General features: G+C 45.1%; 1 protein-coding gene across 1 annotated transcript; it reads left to right on the top strand.

Annotated features, from left to right (window-relative positions):
• Window positions 1-1,629: 1,629 nt before the first annotated feature.
• KRTDAP (keratinocyte differentiation associated protein) lies at window positions 1,630-5,203 on the top strand (the record flags this gene model as incomplete). The annotated part of the gene is made up of 6 exons (XM_081216021.1): window positions 1,630-1,716; window positions 3,091-3,132; window positions 3,229-3,270; window positions 3,448-3,492; window positions 4,365-4,412; window positions 5,096-5,203. 6 exons carry the CDS (start codon window positions 1,630-1,632, stop codon window positions 5,132-5,134), a joined length of 303 nt encoding a protein of 100 aa, XP_081072147.1. The 3' UTR covers window positions 5,135-5,203.
• Between the last annotated feature and the right edge of the window lie 16,348 nt (window positions 5,204-21,551).

Below are 21,551 nucleotides of genomic sequence, written 5' to 3'. Positions count from 1 at the left end.
AGGAGAATCGAACTGAAGTGCCAGCTTCTGGGGTCCATGAAGACTGTTGGTGAATAAGATCCAGCCCGCTTCACCTCCAGGCCTGTTATCTCTGTGTATTGCATCAGGATGGGGTAAAGAGCCCATGCTGAAACGAGGTCTTGCTTTGTCCTGGCAGCATCCCTCTATGTTTCAGCACCTCCCTGTTACACCAGGAACCAGTTGGGCTACCTGAGCCTCAGTTGTGGAGAACGCTACTTGATTAGGATGTTTTGTCACTTTGAGGTGATACAACTGCCAAGCTGGGGGAGTGGGCTGGGGAGCAGAATAAGCTCAATGAAATGGTGTAGGTGCTCAAAGTTCAGGGTCTAGAGCCCAACTGGGTAGCTCTAAGACCTATTTTTGCTTTTTTGTGTTTCTCTATTCTCTCTTTTTTTTTTTTTGTCTGCGTTGGGTCTTCATTGCTGCACGGGCTTTCTCTAGTTGCGGCACATGGTTCGGGGGCTCTAGAGCGCAGGCTCAGTAGTTGTGTTGCACGGGCTTAGTTGCTTTGCGGCATGTGGGATCTTCCCTGACCAGGGATCGAACCCGTGTCCCTTGCACTGGCAGGTGGATTCTTAACCACTGCACCACCAGGGAAGTCCCTGCGTTTCTCTATTCTTTGTCTTCTTAGCTCAAGACAGTTACATCTCTGAAGACCCAAGAGTATAAGATGGGCAGCTGGATAATGGGTCCAGCCCCAAAGGAAGAAAGTGCACAACTTGGTGGAAGGATGCTTGAATTCTAAGATATCCAATCTAACGTATGTTGAATCCACCTCCACTGTGTAAGGGCATGGTGCTAGGGCATGGTGATGTAAAGGTGATTAAGACATAGTTCCTGACCTCAAGAACTTGATATTCTAAGAGGAAAGAACACAAGTTACTCTAGGTACAATGCCAGAGAGATACAAATGAATTGCTATGGCAATTACGGGAAGGGAAAAGTTTGGGGAGGGGGATGACAGATGATGGGAGACATCTGGGAAGCTTAATCCAGGATGGATGTTGGGTTCTGAGAACAAGAGATGAGAGAAGGGCATTTTAGGCATAAGGGCATGGGCAGCTGCTTGGAGGAGGAAAAAGAAGGCTATCTTTGGTAAGGAGTCCAGTTTGGCCAGAATGTGAAGTATGTGCAAAGGGAATGAAAGAAGGAAAAGTTAGAAGGGTGGGTTGAGGTCAGAGTATGGAAGGCCTTCAAATGCCAGTATAGGGAGTTTAGACAGAATTGGATAGGGTGGGGAAAAGCCTGAATTATAAGAGAGGAACAGAGAGATATAAGGAAAAGTGACAAAGACAAAAGGAGAGGTTGCTTGGGTGCCATGGCCAGTCCTTGGGAGAGACAGGTCCAACCTGTCTCCATCTCAGCTCCATTTGCGTGAAGAACCCCATTGCCAGCCTACCTTCCAAGTGCCCAGGGCAGAATGTGAATTGAGAAATCCAAGGTAAGTGGGAAACAGTCCACACCTCCCCCTCCCAGAGCCCCAGGGGTGGGCGACAGGATCTGGGCGTGAGTCAGTAGGGTGGGGACCCCAGTTCTGTTCAGATCTGCCTCCCTGGGAATATAAAGGGCAAGCCTTGCCTTGCCTCAGAACACCCCAAACTTGCCACCATGAAGATCCCAGTTCTTGCTGCTGTGGTTCTTCTCTCTCTCCTGGCGTTCCACTCTGCTCAGGGGGCTGCCCTGGGCAGTTCTGAGGTGAGCACCTCACCTGGGTTCTCTTTCTCTTATACCTTTTAGCTGACTCAGTCAGTCACTGGATAAGTGGCTCTTATCTTTGGCTATTACCAGGGGCTGAATGAGAAGCTGGGGCTCTGAGGGAGGGAAGAAAAGAGGAAGGAGACAAAGCATTCCTGGGAAGGGGCAGAGAGGCTTATATTTCTGGAAAGGATGGTAAAGTGCGGGGTAGAGGCTGGACATCCTGAGAGGAGACGGGGGCTGAAGTTGGTCGTCTGGGTTCAGCCCCACATCTGTTTTGTTTGTAACCCTGGGAATGGCTGTCAGGTGGCTAGAAGCGCCTTGCTGCCTCTGGAGCTTAGGCCATATCAAGAATCCTTAGGAGCCAGTCCCCAGCCAGGAAAAACCCTGAGGTCCCTCTCTCCCCACCTTATCGCACTGTGCGGGGGATGGGGGAATGTCCATGCTGGATGCGCACGTCTACGATAGGGGTCACAGACTCCACTGCTTAGGATCCTAGCAAGTGATGTCGGTGAGCAAGAGGGCTGGTGGGGCCTCAGGGGAGGTGGAGTGAATTTGCTCAATCTGGAAGGGGACAGTCTCTATGCCATCTGACTGCTGCTGAGTGGGAAAATGTACCCAGCATGGCCGGAGTTTAAAATTTTTCAAGAGAACCTGGAAATCGGATGTATGAATTTTTACTAATTAAAAACCTTTAATTCAAATTAAAAAACAAACAAACCAAATTGCGATGAGATCTAAACATTTGGGTCTAGCCTGTAGGCTACCTGTTTGTGACCTCTGTTGTGGGAAGGAAGAAATGAGGGGCAATGAAGCTGGGCAGCTGAGGTCGGGAGGGCAACAGATTGGAGGCACTGAAGTATGGGGGTGGGAGGTGGGCTTCCCAGCTGGAGCAGGGAGACGGGGACTCAGACTCTGGTGGCAATTCAAGTCACAAAGCAAACCAACCTCCAGCAAGTAAAGGCAGACAGGGCACCTCAGAAAGTTGGCCCCCACCTGCCTTCCAATCTCCCGCGCCCAGCTCTGTGGGCTGAGCGTGGGTGTCTTGGGAACACCCCGAGTCCACGGCAGAACCACACTAGCTCATTTTTCTTGGGAGGAATCCTCTTTCTCCACCCTCTCCTCCTGCTGCTGACGGTGGATGTGGCCCTGGGCTCCGACTTCTCTGTCTGCCCCGTGCCACTCTCCCATCCCTTCTTGACATGTGCACATCTGTCAATCATCCGCCTCGCTGGGACAGAGTGGGTTAACGGAGGCCCCGTGGTGGAGAATGGGACTGGCCTGTAGAGGGAAGCAGAGCTGGCAGAGAGGGTTTGGGGAAGGGGATTTGCCATCGTGTGATCATTTGTCCCCTTTCTCCTCTTCGCTTTCCAGGAAGGAATCACCATTGGTAATAATGCAGCAGGATCCGAGGAGGTAAACCACCTGTTTTCCCACCATCTGACGACGAGTTCGTCCCCCATCTGTTCATGTGTCTAAATAACTTTCTGAACACCCTGCTTCTTTGCCTAGACCTCTCACACCCAGTTTCTGGACATTGACAAGTTGCGATCTGTAAGTTTAATTCTTTAATTCAGCCCCCATAAATATCCACATCCTAAAGGAGATCAATGCCTGGGTAGAGAGCTTGCAGAGCTGTCATGGTCCTTCACCTTTCCCAGAGGGCTAGGGGCTAAGCTCTGTCCTTCCCTGGAACTGATCCTCTTCTGGTCTCTTTCTCTCTCTGCAAAGGTTTTTAGGCCTAATGAATACCTGAACTGGCCCGCCCTCTTCGAGGTAAGCACTTGGGCCCCCTTTTTCTCCTGACTGTTTGTCCGGGTAGTGGCAACGCATTCTAGAACCTTTTGGTTCTTTCCTGGGTTCTGGGAGGGAGTAACTGTCCCACTTGGATGCTGCCCAACTGAAGAAAACTTCCCGGGGAGGCTGTCGTGGCCAGACCTTATTTTCCTAACGTGGCCCATAAAGACAATCTCCAAAAAGGAAGAACTTAATCAGTCAAGAGTTTATTCGAATCCCCTCATCCTCCAGGAAGAAACTGAGGTTCTAAGTTGGGTGACTTACCCAAGCTTAGAAGGCTAAGTCAGTGGTAGTGCTGGAATTAGAGCCTGTAGTGCATGACCCTGCACATACTCGTTACATGCCCTCTTGTAAATGTCTTCACTTCTCTGAGCCATGGTTGCCTCATCTGTGATGTGGGGACGATGACAGTACCAACATCAAAAGACTGCTGTGGGGGTTCCCTGGTGGCGCAGTGGTTGCGAGTCCGCCTGCCGATGCAGGGGACACGGGTTCGTGCCCCGGTCCGGGAGGATCCCACATGCTGCGGAGCGGCTGGGCCCGTGAGCCATGGCCGCTGAGCCTGCGCGTCTGGAGCCTGTGCTCCGCAGCAGGAGAGGCCACAACAGTGAGAGGCCCGCGTACCACAAAAAAAAAAAAAAAAAAAAAGACTGCTGTGAAGACCAAATGAAATCATGCCTGTAAAGCAGTCAGTATAAGGCAGGCACAGAAGAAGTACTCAGGAAATATTAATGCTTACTGCAATTATAAAACAATGACACCGTCACCACTACAGAGAGCTCTTCAGCAAGCGCTTACTGATCCATGCTCACCTGACCTGTAACACATCACTCTCTCTTTTTCTGTTTTAGTCTATCAAAAGGAAACTTCCTTTCCTCAACTGGGATGCTTTTCCTAAGGTAAGAGGCAGTGGGCATTAGGAGAGAAAGGAGGCTGGGGCTGAGGGAAAAAGCAGAGGATCTGAGTGGGAGAGTGGGGAAAGTGAAAGGAGGATAAACCTTCTTCTGATCAAAGCTAAGTAAGTCACACAGAGGAAGACAAATATCATATGGTATCACTTATATGTGGGATCTAAAAAAAGGCTACAAGTGAACTTACCTACAAAACAGAAATAGAGGCACAGATGTAGAAAATAAACTTATGGTTACCCAGGGCGGGGGTAAAGGTGGGGAGGGATAAATTGGAAGATTGGGATTGACATATACATACACACTACTATATATAAAATAGATAACTAATACGGACCTACTGTATAGCACAGGGAACTCTACTCAATACTCTGTAATGGCCTATATGGGAAAAGAATCTAAAAAAGAGTGGGTATATGTATATGTATAACAGATTCACTTTGCTGTACACCTGAAACTAACACAACATTGTAAATCAACTATACTCCAATAAAAATGAAAAAAAAAACAAAGCTAAAGGAAATCGCAACTACTATAACTCAGAGGGGAACAGGAACTTAGACTGGAGCAGAGATTCCTTTCCAGAAGGGCCCCACCCTATCCTGGGCTTTCTTAGGACTCCGGCTCCCCGCACCCAAGGGTCTCCAAACTGACCGTCCTCTCTCTCCCCACAGCTGAGAGGAATGAAGGATGCAGCTGCCAACGCCCAATGACCAGCCCCTTCGAGACCCAGCACTGCTGATACCACTGAAAGAGGGGTCCAGTGTGGGATCTGATCACCATGCTATCTATGATCACTCTTTGCTGCCTCAGTAACTCCAATAAAATGTTTTCCAAACAAACGGCTCCTGTATCTGCATCTCTGTCCTTATCCTACTGGGCTCTAGAAAGGAATTAAGATGGAGTGGGCTCCAAGGCTGATAGGCAGACATCTTGACTTCTGAGAGGGGAGTAAGTAGTGGGACAGGAGAAAGTGGGAAGGGCAGGTATATCAAGCTGGCAAGAGACCCCTTGTGTCTCAGCACCTTAGTACTAGTTGATATCCTTGAGAAGCATGAAGCTGTGAGTGGTTTGGTAATATCCCCAAGGAAGCAATCCTGCCCCCTGAACTCCTGGCACCCTCCCTGACCTGCCTTCTGGGAACCTGATTCTTTTGATGGTGGCCATTTGGTATAACAGAGCTATCTGGAATCCAAGGCTCAGGACTCAGCTTAAATCATAAGAGCTCATCTGAAATCCTTTTTTTAAAATTAGGTAGGTTATAAATAAAGAAAACTGGTGGTGTGACCCTGGGCCTTTCTAAGCCTCCTTTCTTTTTTTTTTTTTTTTTTTGCGGTACGCAGGCCTCTGTCTGCTGTGGCCTCTCCAATTGCGGAGCACAGGCTCCGGACGCACAGGCTCAGTGGCCATGGCTCACGGGCCCAGCCGCTCTGCGGCATGTGGGATTTTCCCGGACCGGGGCATGAACCCATGTCCCCTGCATCGACAGGCAGACTCTCAACCACTGCGCCACCAGGGAAGCCCTATGCCTCCTTTCTTTATCTGTGAAATGAGTGTGGAAATAAACAAGAATGATAATAACTAGCTTGAGGTTTTGTTATGCAAGTCAAATGAGATAAGGTATATAAAGCCCTTTGCACAGGGCCAGGCATAGAGGAGGTACTCAACAATTGCTTGTTTTCTCCACTAACCGCCCACCCCCCACCAGAGTTACCACTCATTATTCACTCACTCACTCATCAATCCATCCATCCATCCATCCATCCATTTACTGCACAGGTCTAGAAACGTGGAATGGATTCAGTTTCAGTTCCTGCAGGTGTACTCAGTATGGAATTTGTGTACTCTGTGTGCCTGCTCTGTGTACTTAAAACGTTGAATTAGTTGGGATTATTTCTGGTTTCTCTTGAAAACTGGGAAAATGAGAAAGCAAGGGACCCGCGATTGGCTTAAATCCAAGTAATAGCTGCCCTCTTTACAGGACGTGGTCTCCAGATCAGCAAAGCTCCACTTGGCAAGTTTCATTTATTTAATGGTCTTTTGGCTCTTACAAGCAACTGAATTTGCAAATTATGGCCTGTAGCTTACTTGAAGAGGTAGTCTACATAGGGAAATTAAACTTGTGTAGGGGGAGGAAAAACTTCCTTCCACCCTCTGAAATTCTGTGGCTGGCCTAATAATTAAACTGACATGAGACAGATTAACAGGAGAAAAGCATACACATTTGATTTTTTTTTTTTTTTTTTTACATATACACAGGTGTCTCCACAGAAGGAAAATGAAGACCCAAAGAAGTTGTTAGGTCCAAAAGCCTGTAAGGTACATAACTTTTTGCAAAAAGAATGATAAATTGTGGGGATGTGACAAAGCAAAGGCCCTTGGACTAGGGGCAATAAATCGTGGCTCAGTGGCTAGGAAGTATGTGAGGGAAACGAATGGAAGATAAGGGTTATTTTAGTAAGTTTGTTTATACAGGCCGGAGTCAACTCCCAGTCTCTGGTGATAAGAATGTTCTTCTCTTCCTGGTACAGGGAGGGCACCTTTCTCAAGGAAAAATTTACATCCTGCTCTTAGGTAGAAAGGGGGAGAGCCCTTCCTGTATCTGCTGTTTCACAAGTGTCTTCAGCTCAAAATGATCAGTAATCAATAATTAAAGAAGAATATTTTGGGATGGCATGTTCTGAATCCCTTCACTTGGTTCCAGCTTTCAAGGAGCTTAAAGTCTAGATGAATAAGACATGTAAATGTTGTTTATACCCATCCTTCTAGTTAACTTACAGTAAGAGACACATACACACTAATGAGAAGCAACTTATAAATGGGCTCATTAACGGAAAAGAAAAAATGGAAAGTGGTCAAATGTCACAATCAATTAAAATATTTAGCAAAGACTGAGTGCTCATAAACTGGGTGACAGGAAATGGAGTAGAGGGAGAGGGAGGGGAAGTCCTTAAGCTACATTTATTGAGTGGCTAGGTTTTAGGGGAGGATCCAAGTCATCACAGAGAAGGCAAGAGTACCTCTGAGATAAAGCAGTTCTCGAAGTGTAGTCCTGGCATCAGCAGCAACAGAACCACAGGAGAATTTCCGAGAAGCACAAACTCTTGGGCTCCACCCCAGATCTACTAAATCAGAAACTGGGCGCGGGGCCCAGCAATCCATGTCTTAACAAGCTCTCTAGGCGAGGCTAACGGCTTGAGAACCACCGAGAAAGGAAAGCAAGAGAATGATTAATGCAAAATTCAGGATGGTGGTTACCTCGTAGGTGGAGAGACCATCATGTGACAGGGAAGGGGGCACAGGGAGGCGGATGGAAGTGACAGAAGGCTTCTATTATTCATGTTTTAATTTTTTCCTTAAACATATCAGACGGGAGGAAACAATATCTTTTCCTTCTATCCTTCGAGGTTCTTGGCTGGGTCTCTGTGACGAAAGACAGGTTAACAGGAGAAAAGCATACACATTTATCTAGTATAAGTTTTACATGACATGGGAGCAATCATAAGTAAATGAAGACCCGAAGAAGCAGTCAAACCTGTACGGTTTTTTTTGTTTGTTTGTTTGTTTTGCGGTACGCAGGCCTCTCACTGTTGCGGCCTCTCCCTGTTGCGGCCTCTCCCGTTGCAAAGCACAGCCTCCGGACGCGCAGGCTCAGCAGCCATGGCTCATGGGCCCAGCCGCTCCGCGGCATGTGGGATCCTCCCGGACAGGGGCGCGAACCCGTGTCCCCTGCATCGGCAGGCAGACTGTCAACCACTGGGCCACCAGGGAAGCCCCAAACCTGTACGTTTTCGTGCTAGGTTTGATGGAGAGTGGGAAGTCATGGGAAAACGTGATAGGACAAAAGGGATATGAGCTCAGTGAAGGAAACTGGGGAAACTTAGCAAGGTGTGTTCACTAAGATTCCTCTTGGGGGGTCCCTCTACCTTTGAGACAAGGAGGATCCTTTCCCCTGGGTAGAGGGAGGGCACTTCTCACATGAGGGTCTTATGACTTGCTACTAGGGAACGTCAGTGAGTCCTTCCTGCACCTATTTTCTCGAATTCCTTCAGCTTGAAATATTCAATATGCTAAGGCACCATATTTTGGGGTAGTGTGTCTTGAACCCCGCCGATACACATTTTATACATACTTATGTATGCAGCATTCCACAACAATATATTACCAAAACAAGAAAATGTCTTTGAGTAATTTGTGAGTGCTGAGGGGATGCAGAATAAAGAAACAATTTGAGTCTAGGAAGACTGGAATCTGGAGGAAAAGAATGTGCAGACATGCTTGTGTAAATGGGTGATGGATGTACTCTAGATCAAATGAAACTGACAAAAATGTACCAACATGGGTGAGATAATTCAGAGGATTCAAAGAACAGAAGGCAAGATACCTGTTCTCTCTGGGGAATGTGTAGGATGAGGAAGAAGCCAAGAAGTAGCCATACTTCACTCTACACTTTATAAAAACAACCAACGCATTCTGTGTGGACATTATGCCACTCATTAAATAGGATGTAGAGATATATGTTGAAATATGGAACAATCTCGAAGATTTGGTAGAATAAAAAAAAGGGGGCAGAGCCGTGTGAATAGTATGTTAGAAAAAAGATGGTACGAATATATGCTCTTATTTGCCTAAAGTATCTCTAGAATAAAACTCAAGAAGTAACAGTGATCACCTCTGGGGACTGATGTACTCGCACTCTTTGGTGCGAGTACCAAAATCCTTTAGGATTTTATGGAAAAAATTCTTTTTAGCATGTGTACATATTCAAAAGGATAAAGTAAAAAAAACAAAACCCTAATAAAACAAACACACCAAAAAACCTTCTACATTTTAAGGTGTCAAGGCCTAGCCCTTGAACTGGTCCTGAGTAGGCACTTCTTACTGAGTGAATGATATGGATTTCCCATACATTTACCACACCCTTCTGCTACTCAAAGTGTGGTCCTTGGACCAGAAGCATCAGCACCACTTGGGCTTGTGAGAAAGCAGAATTTCAGCCCACCCCAGAGCCAATGAATCAGAATATGCATTTTAACTAGACGCCCCCCCTGCCCACCCCCATAGGATTCAAATGCACAGTGAAGTTTGAGAAATACTGACTGCCTGAAGCATTATGTTAAGTGCTGTGCAGAATGCCTTCAAGGAGCTTCTGATCCAGCTGCAGTTAAAGGAAGTGCATAGGCAGAAAGCGCTGGATACAACTAGAAAATATGCATTTAGATTCAGCAGAAGGGAGAAATTCTTTTGGAGTCGGGGTAAAAAAACTAGGGGAGGGACTTCTCTGGCGGTCCAGTGGTTAAGACTCGGCGCTTCCACTGCAGGAGGTGTGGGTTCATCCCTGGTCAGTGAACTAAGATACCACATGCTGTGCTGCGCGGCCAAAAACAAACGAACAAACAAAACGCCTCCAAAACCTAGGGGAAGTAACTTTTGAGCTGGGCATTGAAGAATTCATAATAGGACTAAAAAAGAACAACAAACCCATTGGTCACCTTTAGAGGCTGCTGGGAAACAATTCATTATTTTGAAAACTGCTAAATAAAGGGAACCAACAAAGAAATTTTTTTATTGTTTAAGATGATTTGAAAATGGTATTATAGTTCTGTTTTTTAAAAAAGAGTCTTTATCTTAGAGATACATAATGACAAATTTAGAGGTGAAATAATTAAACTGTTTGGGATTTGCTTCAAAGTAATCTAGTGGGGTGGATAAATTGGAGTAGGTATAGGAAGTAAGGTTGGTAATTACTAAAGCTTAGCGATAAATACATGGGGGTTCATTATATACTAGTTTTTTACTTTTGTGTATTTTGAAATTTTCCATAATAAAAGTTTAAAAAATATATTTTTTAAAAGTGTGCTTTTGTTCTTTTGGAGCAAGGGGGAGGACGGTGGAGGGTCCCCCCAGTAGGCAGAGCATAAATGCAAAACTGGTAGTGCAGCATACTGGACTGGGGACATTGTAATTCAGCCTGGCTACGGGCTAGGGGCTGAAGGCTGGAAATGCAGGTTGGGTCTGATGATGGAGGGCCATGGCTACAAGGCTGAGAAATTTCCACTCCATCCCGCAGTCAGTGAAGAGATTCCTGCAGGTGGTAACAATCACAGCAACAAGAGCCACTCTTATTTGGTTCTTATCACAAGCCAGGCTTCATGCCAAGTGCTTTGCATGTATTATCTCAGTTGATCCACATAACAACGCTATTAGGTTGGCATCAATATCCCCATCTCACAAGTGAAGAAACTGAATCTCAGAGAGATGAAGTACTTACCCCCACTTTAACTGGAGTTGTACAACATTCATTTGCTTTATAAACTGGGGTTCTATATAAGATTTTGCTGGACAAGATGCTTCCATTTCATAAAAAAGTTTGGAAATCACTGCTGAGAATGATGGGCAGCTGCTGAAGGCATTTAAGGCACTATAGCCTGGTGGTTAGAACACAAGTTTTGAAATCAGACAGATCCGGCTTCAAATTCTGTTCCTACCACTTTACTAGCTATGTGACCTCTGGGTGGTCACTCTGTTGGGGCCTCAGTTTTATCATCTGTAAAGTGGGAATAATATCAATACTTCACAGGAGTTAAGAAACACTCAATAAATGTTAACCTAACATTCATATTAACAAAAGGTAGCTGTTATTAGTACTCTCTGTAACTCCAGTCAGATCATGACCCAGATAGATTCTCACTGAGAGAGCTAATATTCACAACTGCATGCATTTGCTCTCTCCTAACAGATGAGGAAACTGAAGCTCAGACAGGTGAAGTGACTTTCCCAAGGGCATCCAGAGAGGAAGCAGCAGAGCCAGGTTTTGAACCCAGGTTCTGTTAGACTCCAAAGCCTTAGAGCTTTCAATAATTCTAATTTCCTGTCCATAAGACACAAAAAGAGCACCTACCATGTGTAAGATATTGTGTTAGTACTTTACATTTGTGATCTTATTTAATCTTACAACTTTATGAAGTCAGTACTATAATCAAGTCTGTTTTATACAAAGGATAATAAAACTCAAAGGGGCAAATCATGGCTCGGTTTAACTTTCTGTCAATGAAGTTTCTCGTCAAACTTTTGAATGATAAAACCAGGACTGAAGTACAGAGTTGTGCATACGTGCACCCCAGCAACTGCCATCCAAGGGATACACTAGAAACTTGAACATATATGCAAAGAGGCAGGTATCCGGATTCTCACAGCAGCAATGCTTGCAATAGCTCAATGGTGGAAACCACCTATATGTCCATCAACAAGAGAATGGATAAATAAAATGTTGTGTGTCCATCTGGTGGAATGGTAGGTATCCAGCAGTGAAAATGAGATAAGAGTTACATGTATCAACCAGGCTGAGGTTAAAAAATGTTAATTGAAAAAATGCAAGTTGCAAAATAATACCTGCAATGTGAAACCATTAATACAAAGCCTAAAAACATGCAAAGCAATACTATGTGTTTATGGGTACATCTACCTGCCGTAAAAGTGTAAATACCAGTGGGAAGGATTTTCACTAACTTGAGGATTGTGTTCCCTCTGGGAATGGAAGACAATAGGTTCAAGAAGGGTACAATCAGGCTTCAGCTCTATCTATTACATTTTAGTTCTTAAAACAAGTCTGAAGCAAATAAGTCAAAATGTTAAGATGGATAAAGCTGAGGGATATGTACGCCGGGCTTTGTGAATATGGTTTCTCCTATTTTTATGTATGTTTGAAATATTTCATGTTAAAATATTTTAAAGCAACAACAATAAAGACGCCTTAATTTCAACCTGCCAAAAGCCCTTCAGCCATGAAGGGGTTCTGTGGCTGACACCGCACTCCTCCCGCCACCTCCTAAGTACAGTGGGTCCTGAGAGCCCGGTTTGCTTCATTACAGACGCCCACGACGCTGGCACTGTGGAGGCAGCCCAAGAACTTCGACAGATGAAATGTCCTCAGATGCTTCTGAGAAGCGAACACAACGTGCCACCCTTGACAACTATCATCCTATTAAGACCTCTCACTGCATTTCCTGACACCCACAGATAAACCTACAGCAGAATTCCTGGGTGCTCCCCTCCAAAGCCCATGACAACCCAAACAAACAAAAAGCCCCCAGTCCTCTCCCACTAACAGACCCGTCCCATCCCTCATATGAACCTGAGCCTCCCAGACTGCGGACTGGAGTACTGGTCCTCAGTGTCTTCTACTGAACTTGACCTCTTTCACATCTGCCCTCCCACCAGACCCTCCATCACCCGTGGATACACAGTCACCTCCCAGGAGCCCTGAAAGCTCCTTCTTTTATGTTAAATCAGATCATGCCGTCTTTCCACTCTTGACTCTCCGATGATTTCCCGTTACTTTCAGAATAAACCCTACCAACTTTACGATGGCCCTCTTCTCCTATCTCCCCGACTTCCCTGCTCACTCTGGTCCAGCCACCCAGCCTCTCTGGGGCTCCTCCAACAGGTCCAGCTTGCCCCTCCCTACATGACTCTTTCCCCGCCGCCCTTGCTGCCTCACTTCATTCAGTTCTCTTAAGATGATAGCTCCTCTGTGAGACCTTTGCAGTCTGACCACCCTACCTAAAGAATCACCTGCCCTTGTGATCTTCTAATTCTGCTTGATTTCTTGTTATAGCATTTATCGCCACCAGAAACATCTCTACTAACTTGTTATCTTTAGAGTCCTCAAGAGCTGCACTCTCCAGTGCAGCTATCTACTGTCCACGTGTGGCTATGGAGCACTTGAAATGTGACTAGTCCTAAGTGAGATATGGGGCAACTGTAAAACATGTACACCGGATTTTAAAGACATTACAAAAAAAGAAAAAAGAGTATAAATGTCTCACTAGTATTTTTATATTGTATGTTGGAATAACATTTTGGATATATTGGGTTACAGAAAAATATATTAAAATTTACTTCACTGGTCTTTTCTTACTTTTTCAAAATCTGGCTATTGGAAACTTTTAAATTACATATACGGCTCACATTCTATATTTTAGATAGAGCTAATCTAGAAGAAGATCTGTACTATGAAGATAGAAACTCTTTTGCTGCCCACTGTATCCCTAGCACACAGTGCCTGGCACACAGTAGGCACTCAATAAACACTTGTGAATTGAATGAAGGACCAATCCCCTCGTCCATGCCTAAGCTTACATGCACAATCAAATACCGTTCTTTCACTCCCTCTCCTACAGGCGAGGGGCCCTACCTTAAAATCCCCCAGCGCCTCTCATGTGATTCCCTGCATTCCTGATACAATGTGTCCTCACAGGGTCACTGCGATCATCTCAACCAGAAACCCTCCCCAGCACGACAGACCTCACTCCCTACATACAGCACCCTCATCACTCATTCTCAGCGTAGCATCAGGAATCAACGTCCATCTAGCATTGGTGACCTGATGAAAAGATCCCTCAAGACTTCTGATGATCACAGGTCCCCCTTACGGCTTATGGTCAAGATAGCCCTCCTCACTAATTCTCAACAGAACCTCTGGGGCTCCTTCCCTAAGGAAGCAGGAGCCAGAAAACTAACTTTTGACTCCTTAAATCATCTCCAAATCAGATTATTCAGAGTCACAGAGGCAGGCTGACTGGATTGAGAAACCAAGGTCTCATTCACCATACAACTTAAAAATTGTGTCCTGGCCTACTTGAGAATGGACTTGAGGATATGGGGAGGGGGAAGGGTAAGCTGGGACAAAACGAGAGAGAGGCATGGACATATATACACTACCAAACGTAAGGTAGATAGCTAGTGGGAAGCAGCCGCATAGCACAGGGAGATCAGCTCAGGGCTTTGTGACTGCCTGGAGGGGTGGGATAGGGAGGGTGGGAGGGAGGGAGATGCAAGAGGGAAGGCGTATGGGAACAGATGTATATGTATAAATGATTCACTTTGTTATAAAGCAGAAACTAAAAAAAAAAAAAAAAAAAATTGTGTCCTGGCAATTCCCTGGCAGTCCAGTGGTTTGAACTCCGCGTTCTCATTGCTGAGGGCCGGGTCGGGGAACTAATATAATCCCACAAGCCACGTGGTGTGGCCAAAAATAAAAAAAATTGTATCCCATTACCAGGCCACCTTGTTATTTCTTATAAATCAAATCGTCTGCACCATGATATTGCCCTGGATATATTTTTGTATAATTCATTCAGTGTAAACCTTTACGACATGGCACGATATTTGTAACACATTTTACTTTGGCTTTGATTCATTTCTCAATATACCACAGAGAAACCTCCCAAGGTCTCTCCTGACCTGAGAGAAGCCTCGTCCAGCTCCCTCCCCACAAAGACACTGCCCAGGAATAAATCCTCCTCCCCTTGAGGCCCAAACTTACAGTTCTGATTATTCTCAGTGGAGAAGTCAGTTTCCAGTTCCGACTTGGCTTCAAACACCAACGCTAATTCCTCTTCCGCCTTCCCCAGCCCCATGGCCTGTGCAGGATGCCAAGCGTTGAAGGAGGGACACCCCAGCTCCCACGGGCTGCACTCGGTGCTTCCTTCCCTCCTCAGGCACTTCCGGTGGGAGCTAACCTGCACATGCTCCCGGGCTCTGGGGCCCCTTCCTCGGCTCTTTTCTGCCCACTTCCGGTTAAGACCACCGCTGGCCCCAGAGTGCACCACTGGCCACTCATCACACCTGTTTTGGTTGAGCATCTACACAGAAAGGCATTTTCAGGTCTCGTTCGAGGACTGTCACCCCATTTCTCACCATGCGGGCTTGAAGGGCACAGGCACACTGAGAGAGGTACAGAAAAGGCTGGAAAGCTGAGACATAGTTTGAGGGACATTGACATAGTTTGAGGGACAATGAGGCCCAGTCCTGAAGTGGGAGCCTTCGAATCCCCAAATTTTGAGGCAGTGCTGAGCTCTTCAGAATCCAGAAGGCAGAGTGGAGGGATGGAAGAGGAGTATCAAAAAAAAGTAAAATTTCCATCTTTTAAAATTGATTACATGTTGAGATAATATACTTTGAACATGTTGTGTTAAATAAAACATATTATTAACGTTAATTTTATGTTTCTTTTTACTTCTTATAATGTAGCTATTAAAAAATTAAAAATGGCTTACATTGTATTTCCATTGGATAGTGCTGGGGTTGATAGAAGGATACAATGCAAAGCTCTTAGCCCAGTGACTGACACATAATAAATGTCTGATAAATTCTCTAAATGCATTTTTTACAGATTGCTTCCACGTGAAAAGTTTTTTTGCTGGTTATTGAGGATGCAGCCATGAAAAAATTGAACTGTCCTGTGGCGCTCAGCTCTAACTGGGGAGACACACAATAGGTAAGTGAACACAGAACAAGGCACTTTCAGATCATGATAAATACACTCTGAAAACGAAACAAAACGGGCAGTGGAACAGCAGGAATTGGCAGTGTCTCTCTTTTTTTTTTTTTTTTACATCTTTATTGGAGTATAATTGTTTTACAGTGGTGTGTTAGTTTCTGCTTTGTAACAAAGTGAATCAGTTATACATACACATATGTTCCCATATCTCTTCCCTCTTGCGTCTCCCTCCCTCCCACCCTCCCTATCCACCCAGTTCTTGCAGAGAATGAAGCCCTAACACTCTAAGGCATCCACTGCATGTCATGAATTAGGTCATCTCCTATTGTATTAGCAAGAGAATGGTATTAGCCAGTATCATCCTTTGGAAAATTGAGTAAACACTTACTCACAACATTCTCTGCAGGGCTTAGTTCTCTCCCAAGACCCTGAGAAAGGCTGCATGAGAGGATATTTAGCAAGAGATTTGAAAAAAGATCACTTTGACTACAGCGTAGTGAGTGGAGGGCATAGGGGCCGAGAGGCAGGAATGGAAGCATGGCAATCGGTGAGGAATCCTCCACAGTGGCTCAGATGAGAGATGGCAGTGCCTTCCACTGGTGCTGCAGCTGGTTAGTGAGAAATGAGTATGTATTTTGGAAGCTGGAACAACTGGACACAATGGATTAGACATGGAGAGGAAAAGGAGAGAGAGGAAGGAAGGAGTCAAGGATAACTACTGAGTTTTTGGTTTAAGCAACTGGGTGGATGCCAGTGCCATGAATGGTGATTTGGATTCTAGTTCTGCTGGGGGACCCTGGGCAGATAAGTGACTTACTCTCTGCTGAGCCTCAGTTTTCTCATCTGTAAAATGGGGGTTGCCACGGAGGTTTGATGAGATCATGCGCAGAAAGCACAGGTCTGGCACACGGTAAGCACTTAAACTGCTGTTATTATCATTGTGATCATTCCTGCACAACTAGCACACTGAAGCAGGTAAAAGCAACGGCTCTGAAAACAGTCGGACCTCAGCTGAGTCCCTGCATTGTTATGTGACCTTGGCAAGGTCAATTCATATCTCTGAGCCTCAGGTTCTTCTTCTGTAAAGGGGATTAACGACGATATCCTCCCTTCAGATCCAGTTGTGAGGATTCAGTGAGTCTTGAATATGAAATGCTTAGCACTGGGCATAGTACATAGTAATTGCTCAGTAAACAGGGTCTAAGTGTTAGAGTAATTTGACTTTTCTTCTGTGTGTGTCTGGGGGCAGAATTATTACTTAAAATAAGCCTTTTTAAAAAAACATCTTTATTGGTAAAATAAGTATATATATATATATATTTTAAGGGAACTATATATTTATTTATTTATTTATTTATTTTTGGCTGCATTGGGTCTTCTTTGTTGCATGCAGGCTTTCTCTAGTTGCGGCAAGCGGCGGCTACTCTTCGTTGTGGTGCGCGGGCTTCTCACTGTGGTGACTTCTGTTGTTGTGGAGCACGGGCTCTAGGCACGCGGGCTTCAGTAGTTGTGGCATGCGGGCTCAGTAGTTGTGGCTCACGGGCTCTAGAGTGCAGGCTCAGTAGTTGTGGCACATGGGCTTAGTTGCTCCACGTCATGTGGGATCTTCCCAGACCAGGACTCGAACCCGTGTCCCCTGCACTGACAGGCGGATCCTTAACCACTGCACCACCAGGGAAGCCCTAAGCCTTTATATTTTTATTATGAAAAATACATGCTCACTGGGAAAATGCAAACAGTACAGAATTATGTAAAGTAGCAGGTGAGAGCTGCTCTCCTTCCCCTAACTCCGTAAGTAACCACTGTTGGCTGCTGCATAGCCTTTCCCGATTTCTCTCTCTCTCTCTCTCTCTCTCTCTCTCTCTCACACACACACACACACACACACACACACACAGACACACACACATACCTGTGTGCATGCACATTCCCATCTTCTTCTGGAGGCAGAATAAAATGATGGCTGAGAGCTCAGGCTCTAGAGTAACACAGACCCAGGTTCTAGTCCTACCGCTGCCACTTTATTTGCCATGAGATATTGGGCAAGTGATTAACTGTCAATCTAAGATTCAGTTTCCCTTTTTGTAAAAAGAAAAGCCGTGGCAGTACCGACTTTGTGGTTTGGTAAGGAATAGTGTATGCAGAGGGATTAACAGTGTGACTGCATGTACGAAGGTCTCGGACACTTAGCTACTACTATTATATACATAATGGATCATACTGTTTACTTTATGCTTTTATGCAACTCTTTTTTCTTTCCTTTTTTTTTTTACACTTTAGAAAGTTTTAATTCCTATCTTTTTAATGCTCTTTTGCAATCCTTCCTTCCTTTTTCTTCTTTCTTTCTTTCTTTTCTTCCTTCCTTCCTTCCTTCCTTCCTTTCCTCACTTTAGAAAGTTTTAATTTCCCTTTTTTAATTGAGGAAAATTGGTATACAAACTTCAGGTTTATACTATTATAATTTGACACCTGTATGCACTACAAAGTGATTACCACCAAAGGTCTAGTTACCATCTATCACCACGCGATTGATCTTGCATCCGTTTTTGTAGCTAAGATGTCTTGAGCCTCTTTCCACACCACGACTCATCAAGATTCGACGCAGGGTTAAGGAGTTGGACCCCTTGTCAACTCTTCATCCCTAAGTTTCTGCTTCTGAGAGATTCCTGGCTGCATGTGAGTAACAGAGGCCACAGCCTCTGCGGTGTCTGGGCCTCCCAGGATTTGGAGGCAGGTAATAACCTTGTCTACCCAGGAGGTGGCAGGCAGAGTCCAAGAGAGGACAGCAAGTAGCACAAGGAAGGTGTGGGGCCCTCACAGCCTTTCGCCCCTGTGGCCTGTGCCCTTGTAACTTGCTGTGACTTCTGAAGTTGCACCTTGTCTTCTGCAAGGGGGTCACGGCCCCTACTTTCACTTTTCCTTGGGGCGCCTCAGGCAGACTTCAGACTGTCCAGAGACCAAGCTACTCTTAGATCCCAACATACTGATGTCATTGTTTTATAGAACCTGCTGTCTTGAGTATTTTGTAACTGGCTTTATGATTGTAATATGTTTTTTAATTTTCATCTCCCCCCAACCCCCCCTCCACTGCCATCCTTTTTTGGAGAGCATCTACTGGTTTTGGTAGATGGTTATTTTCATCCCACCTCTCTCCCACCGTACACGTACTGCTCTTTCGTTCTGGGACTTATTCCCTCTCCTTCAAGGATCTAAGCCCCCTCCTAGTACCAACCTCTTCTCTATGCTCTATTAATTCAAACAGTCCTACTTTCCTTCTTTTTCTGCTCCAACCATGTCACAAAACGCAGACATCCTCCTTCATCCTCTTTGCTCAAAGGTCCTTGGATTACTTACCCATGTCTGTACCAGTTTTCCTCTTTGTGAGAGAGCTTGTCTTGGATTCTTGACGACCATTTCCTTGAGAGGTGATAAACCTTTAAAGTCTTATTTGCAGAGGAAGTCATGGGAGGGGTCAGACAAATGACAGTGGCATGGGATGAAAGGTCAGGAACAAGGCTGGTGATTTCTTTGGCACAGACAGTTCTTGGCAAGGGTCATAACTGTATTAGGGCCAATAATAATTTGTTTCCTATCTGGCCCATGGGCTGTTATCAGGATCAAATGAGATAAGAGTCCGAAACCACTTTGTAACATGTAAAGCACCTTATAACCTGTTAGGTATCATTAGTCCACAAAATCACCCATATCCCACCCATGCTGTGGCAGGAAGAGTGCAAGATGGAAAGTCAAGAGACCTGGGTCTGCTATCAACTTGTTGAGAGTGCGGAGCAAGCTTCCTTCTCCAGCAGATTGATTCAGTCATTTGTTGAACACCTGCCTGTGTCATGAATGGTCTTGGGTGCTGGAGATGCACAGGTGAACAAAAAAGACAGGTTATCCTGGAACCCACATTCAAGAGGGGAAGATAGGCAATAAACAAGTAAACAAACAAATAACAATAATAAAGAAGAAATACTTGAGGCTAATGATGGTAGATTGAATACCCGTGTCTCCTTTGGGCCCCTTCTGAAATCACACCATAATGACAGTAAAGAGATCTTTTTGAAAGGCACTAGGCCCATAAGGATGGGGAGAAGAAAAGAGGATACAATGCCACCAAAATTTTGGAAGCACATGAATGAGTGGTAACTGGTAACTGACTTGGCAGACCTATGAAAATTGAATCCCAAGCCAGTAGTAGGAAAAGCCAAGACTCAACCAAGCTTCTACTACAGAGCCCACAGAAAGCTCATGAACTGGTGGCAAGAGGTACCTCTGGAAATGGGGGTGAAGTGCAAGCTAACATAAGGGAGAGTGGTTGAAAGTTTATTTGAAAAGAACCCCCAGATCTCTTCCCCAGTTTCCTGATGCAAGGCAACTGCCCCTCACCCAGGAAAAGACTGGAGTTTTATTCTCTGGAGAGGAGAACACAGAGGGTTTTTGGAATGTGGGACACCAGACACACTAAGAAGAGGGAGCAATGTAATGTACATCAGAGATTAAAGGAATGCTACATGTTGAGACCTTCCAGCTGTCTTTTCCATGTGGCTCCGAAATTTCTGGCAGTCCAACTTTCAGCCTCCAGGCAGGAGATTAGAAGAATCTTTTCCGGGAACTTTGATCAGCCCAAGAGGAAAACCCCTAAGCATTGCCATGGGAGGTTCCCCAACTAAATGACCCAGCTGAATCACCCTGCAGTGAAGCCTAACTCATGTGCTCACAGCTTCCATTCATTATTTAATACCTATGGAAGGCAGCCTCCAAGACAGCCCCAGTTATCCCACCTCCTTGTATTCACCCTCTTGTATAATTCACTCCTCCTTTCAAAATGGGCTGAGTGGGAATTCCCTGGTGGTCCAGTGGTTAAGACTTGGTGTTTTCACTGCCATGGACCTGAGTTTGATCCCTGGTCAGAGAACTAAGATCCTGCAAGCAGCAAGGCACGGCCAAAAAAAAAAAAAAAAAAAAAATGGGCTGCGAAAAAATGATGGAAGATCACCTTGAAGATTAGGTTTTTAAAAAGACTGCCTTCCTTCTTGTCGTTTCTTGCTTTCTTGCTTGCTTGCTCTGGTGGAAGCCAGCTGCCCTGCAGAGAGGCCCACATGGTAAGGAACTGAGAGAGGCCTCCAGCCCATAGCCAGCCCTCAAGGAACTTAATTCTGCCAACAACCATATTTTTATGTGAACGGTTTCAAATATGATAAAAAGCAGATGGAATAGTACAATAGAATCTTATCCATCACCCAGATTCAACATTTATGGAGATTTTGCCATATTTTCATTCCTCTTTTTCCCTTTTCTGACTTTAAAGCAAACCCTAGACACCATGTCATATTATTTTTATATACTTTGCATATATCTCAAGAAAGTATTAGTCTCCTTCCTTCTTTTCAAGATGAGCAGACAATCAAGGATTCCCAGATGTCTGATGACAACTTCTGACCTAAAGGACAGAGGCCAGGGGACTTCCCTGATGGTCCAGTGGTTAGGAATCAACCTTCCAATGCCGGGGATGCAGGTTTGATCCCTGGTGGGGGAAGTAAGATCCCACATGCTGCAAGGCAACTAAGCCCATGCACCGCAACTAGAGAAGAGCCCATGCGCTGCAGCGAGGAACCTGTGCACCATGGCAGAAACCCACTGCAGAAAAAAAATAAAAAGAAGAAACCAGTACCTAAAAAGGTAACTTGGAACAGGGAGATGAAAATTCCTTAAAGAGATCAGAGTGAATATTATAACCATGAAACAAAGTCAAGAATAAAAGAGAGTACGTGGATATGAAAAGTGATAGCAAAAAGGAAAAATTAAACAGAAGGGCTGGAAGATAAACTTGAGGAAATCTCACA

This window comes from Mesoplodon bidens, assembly GCF_964165515.1.
Source record: "Mesoplodon bidens genome assembly, chromosome: 18".
In the NCBI taxonomy this organism is placed as follows: domain Eukaryota; kingdom Metazoa; phylum Chordata; class Mammalia; order Artiodactyla; family Ziphiidae; genus Mesoplodon; species Mesoplodon bidens.
This window is presented reverse-complemented; position numbering and strand designations above follow the sequence as displayed.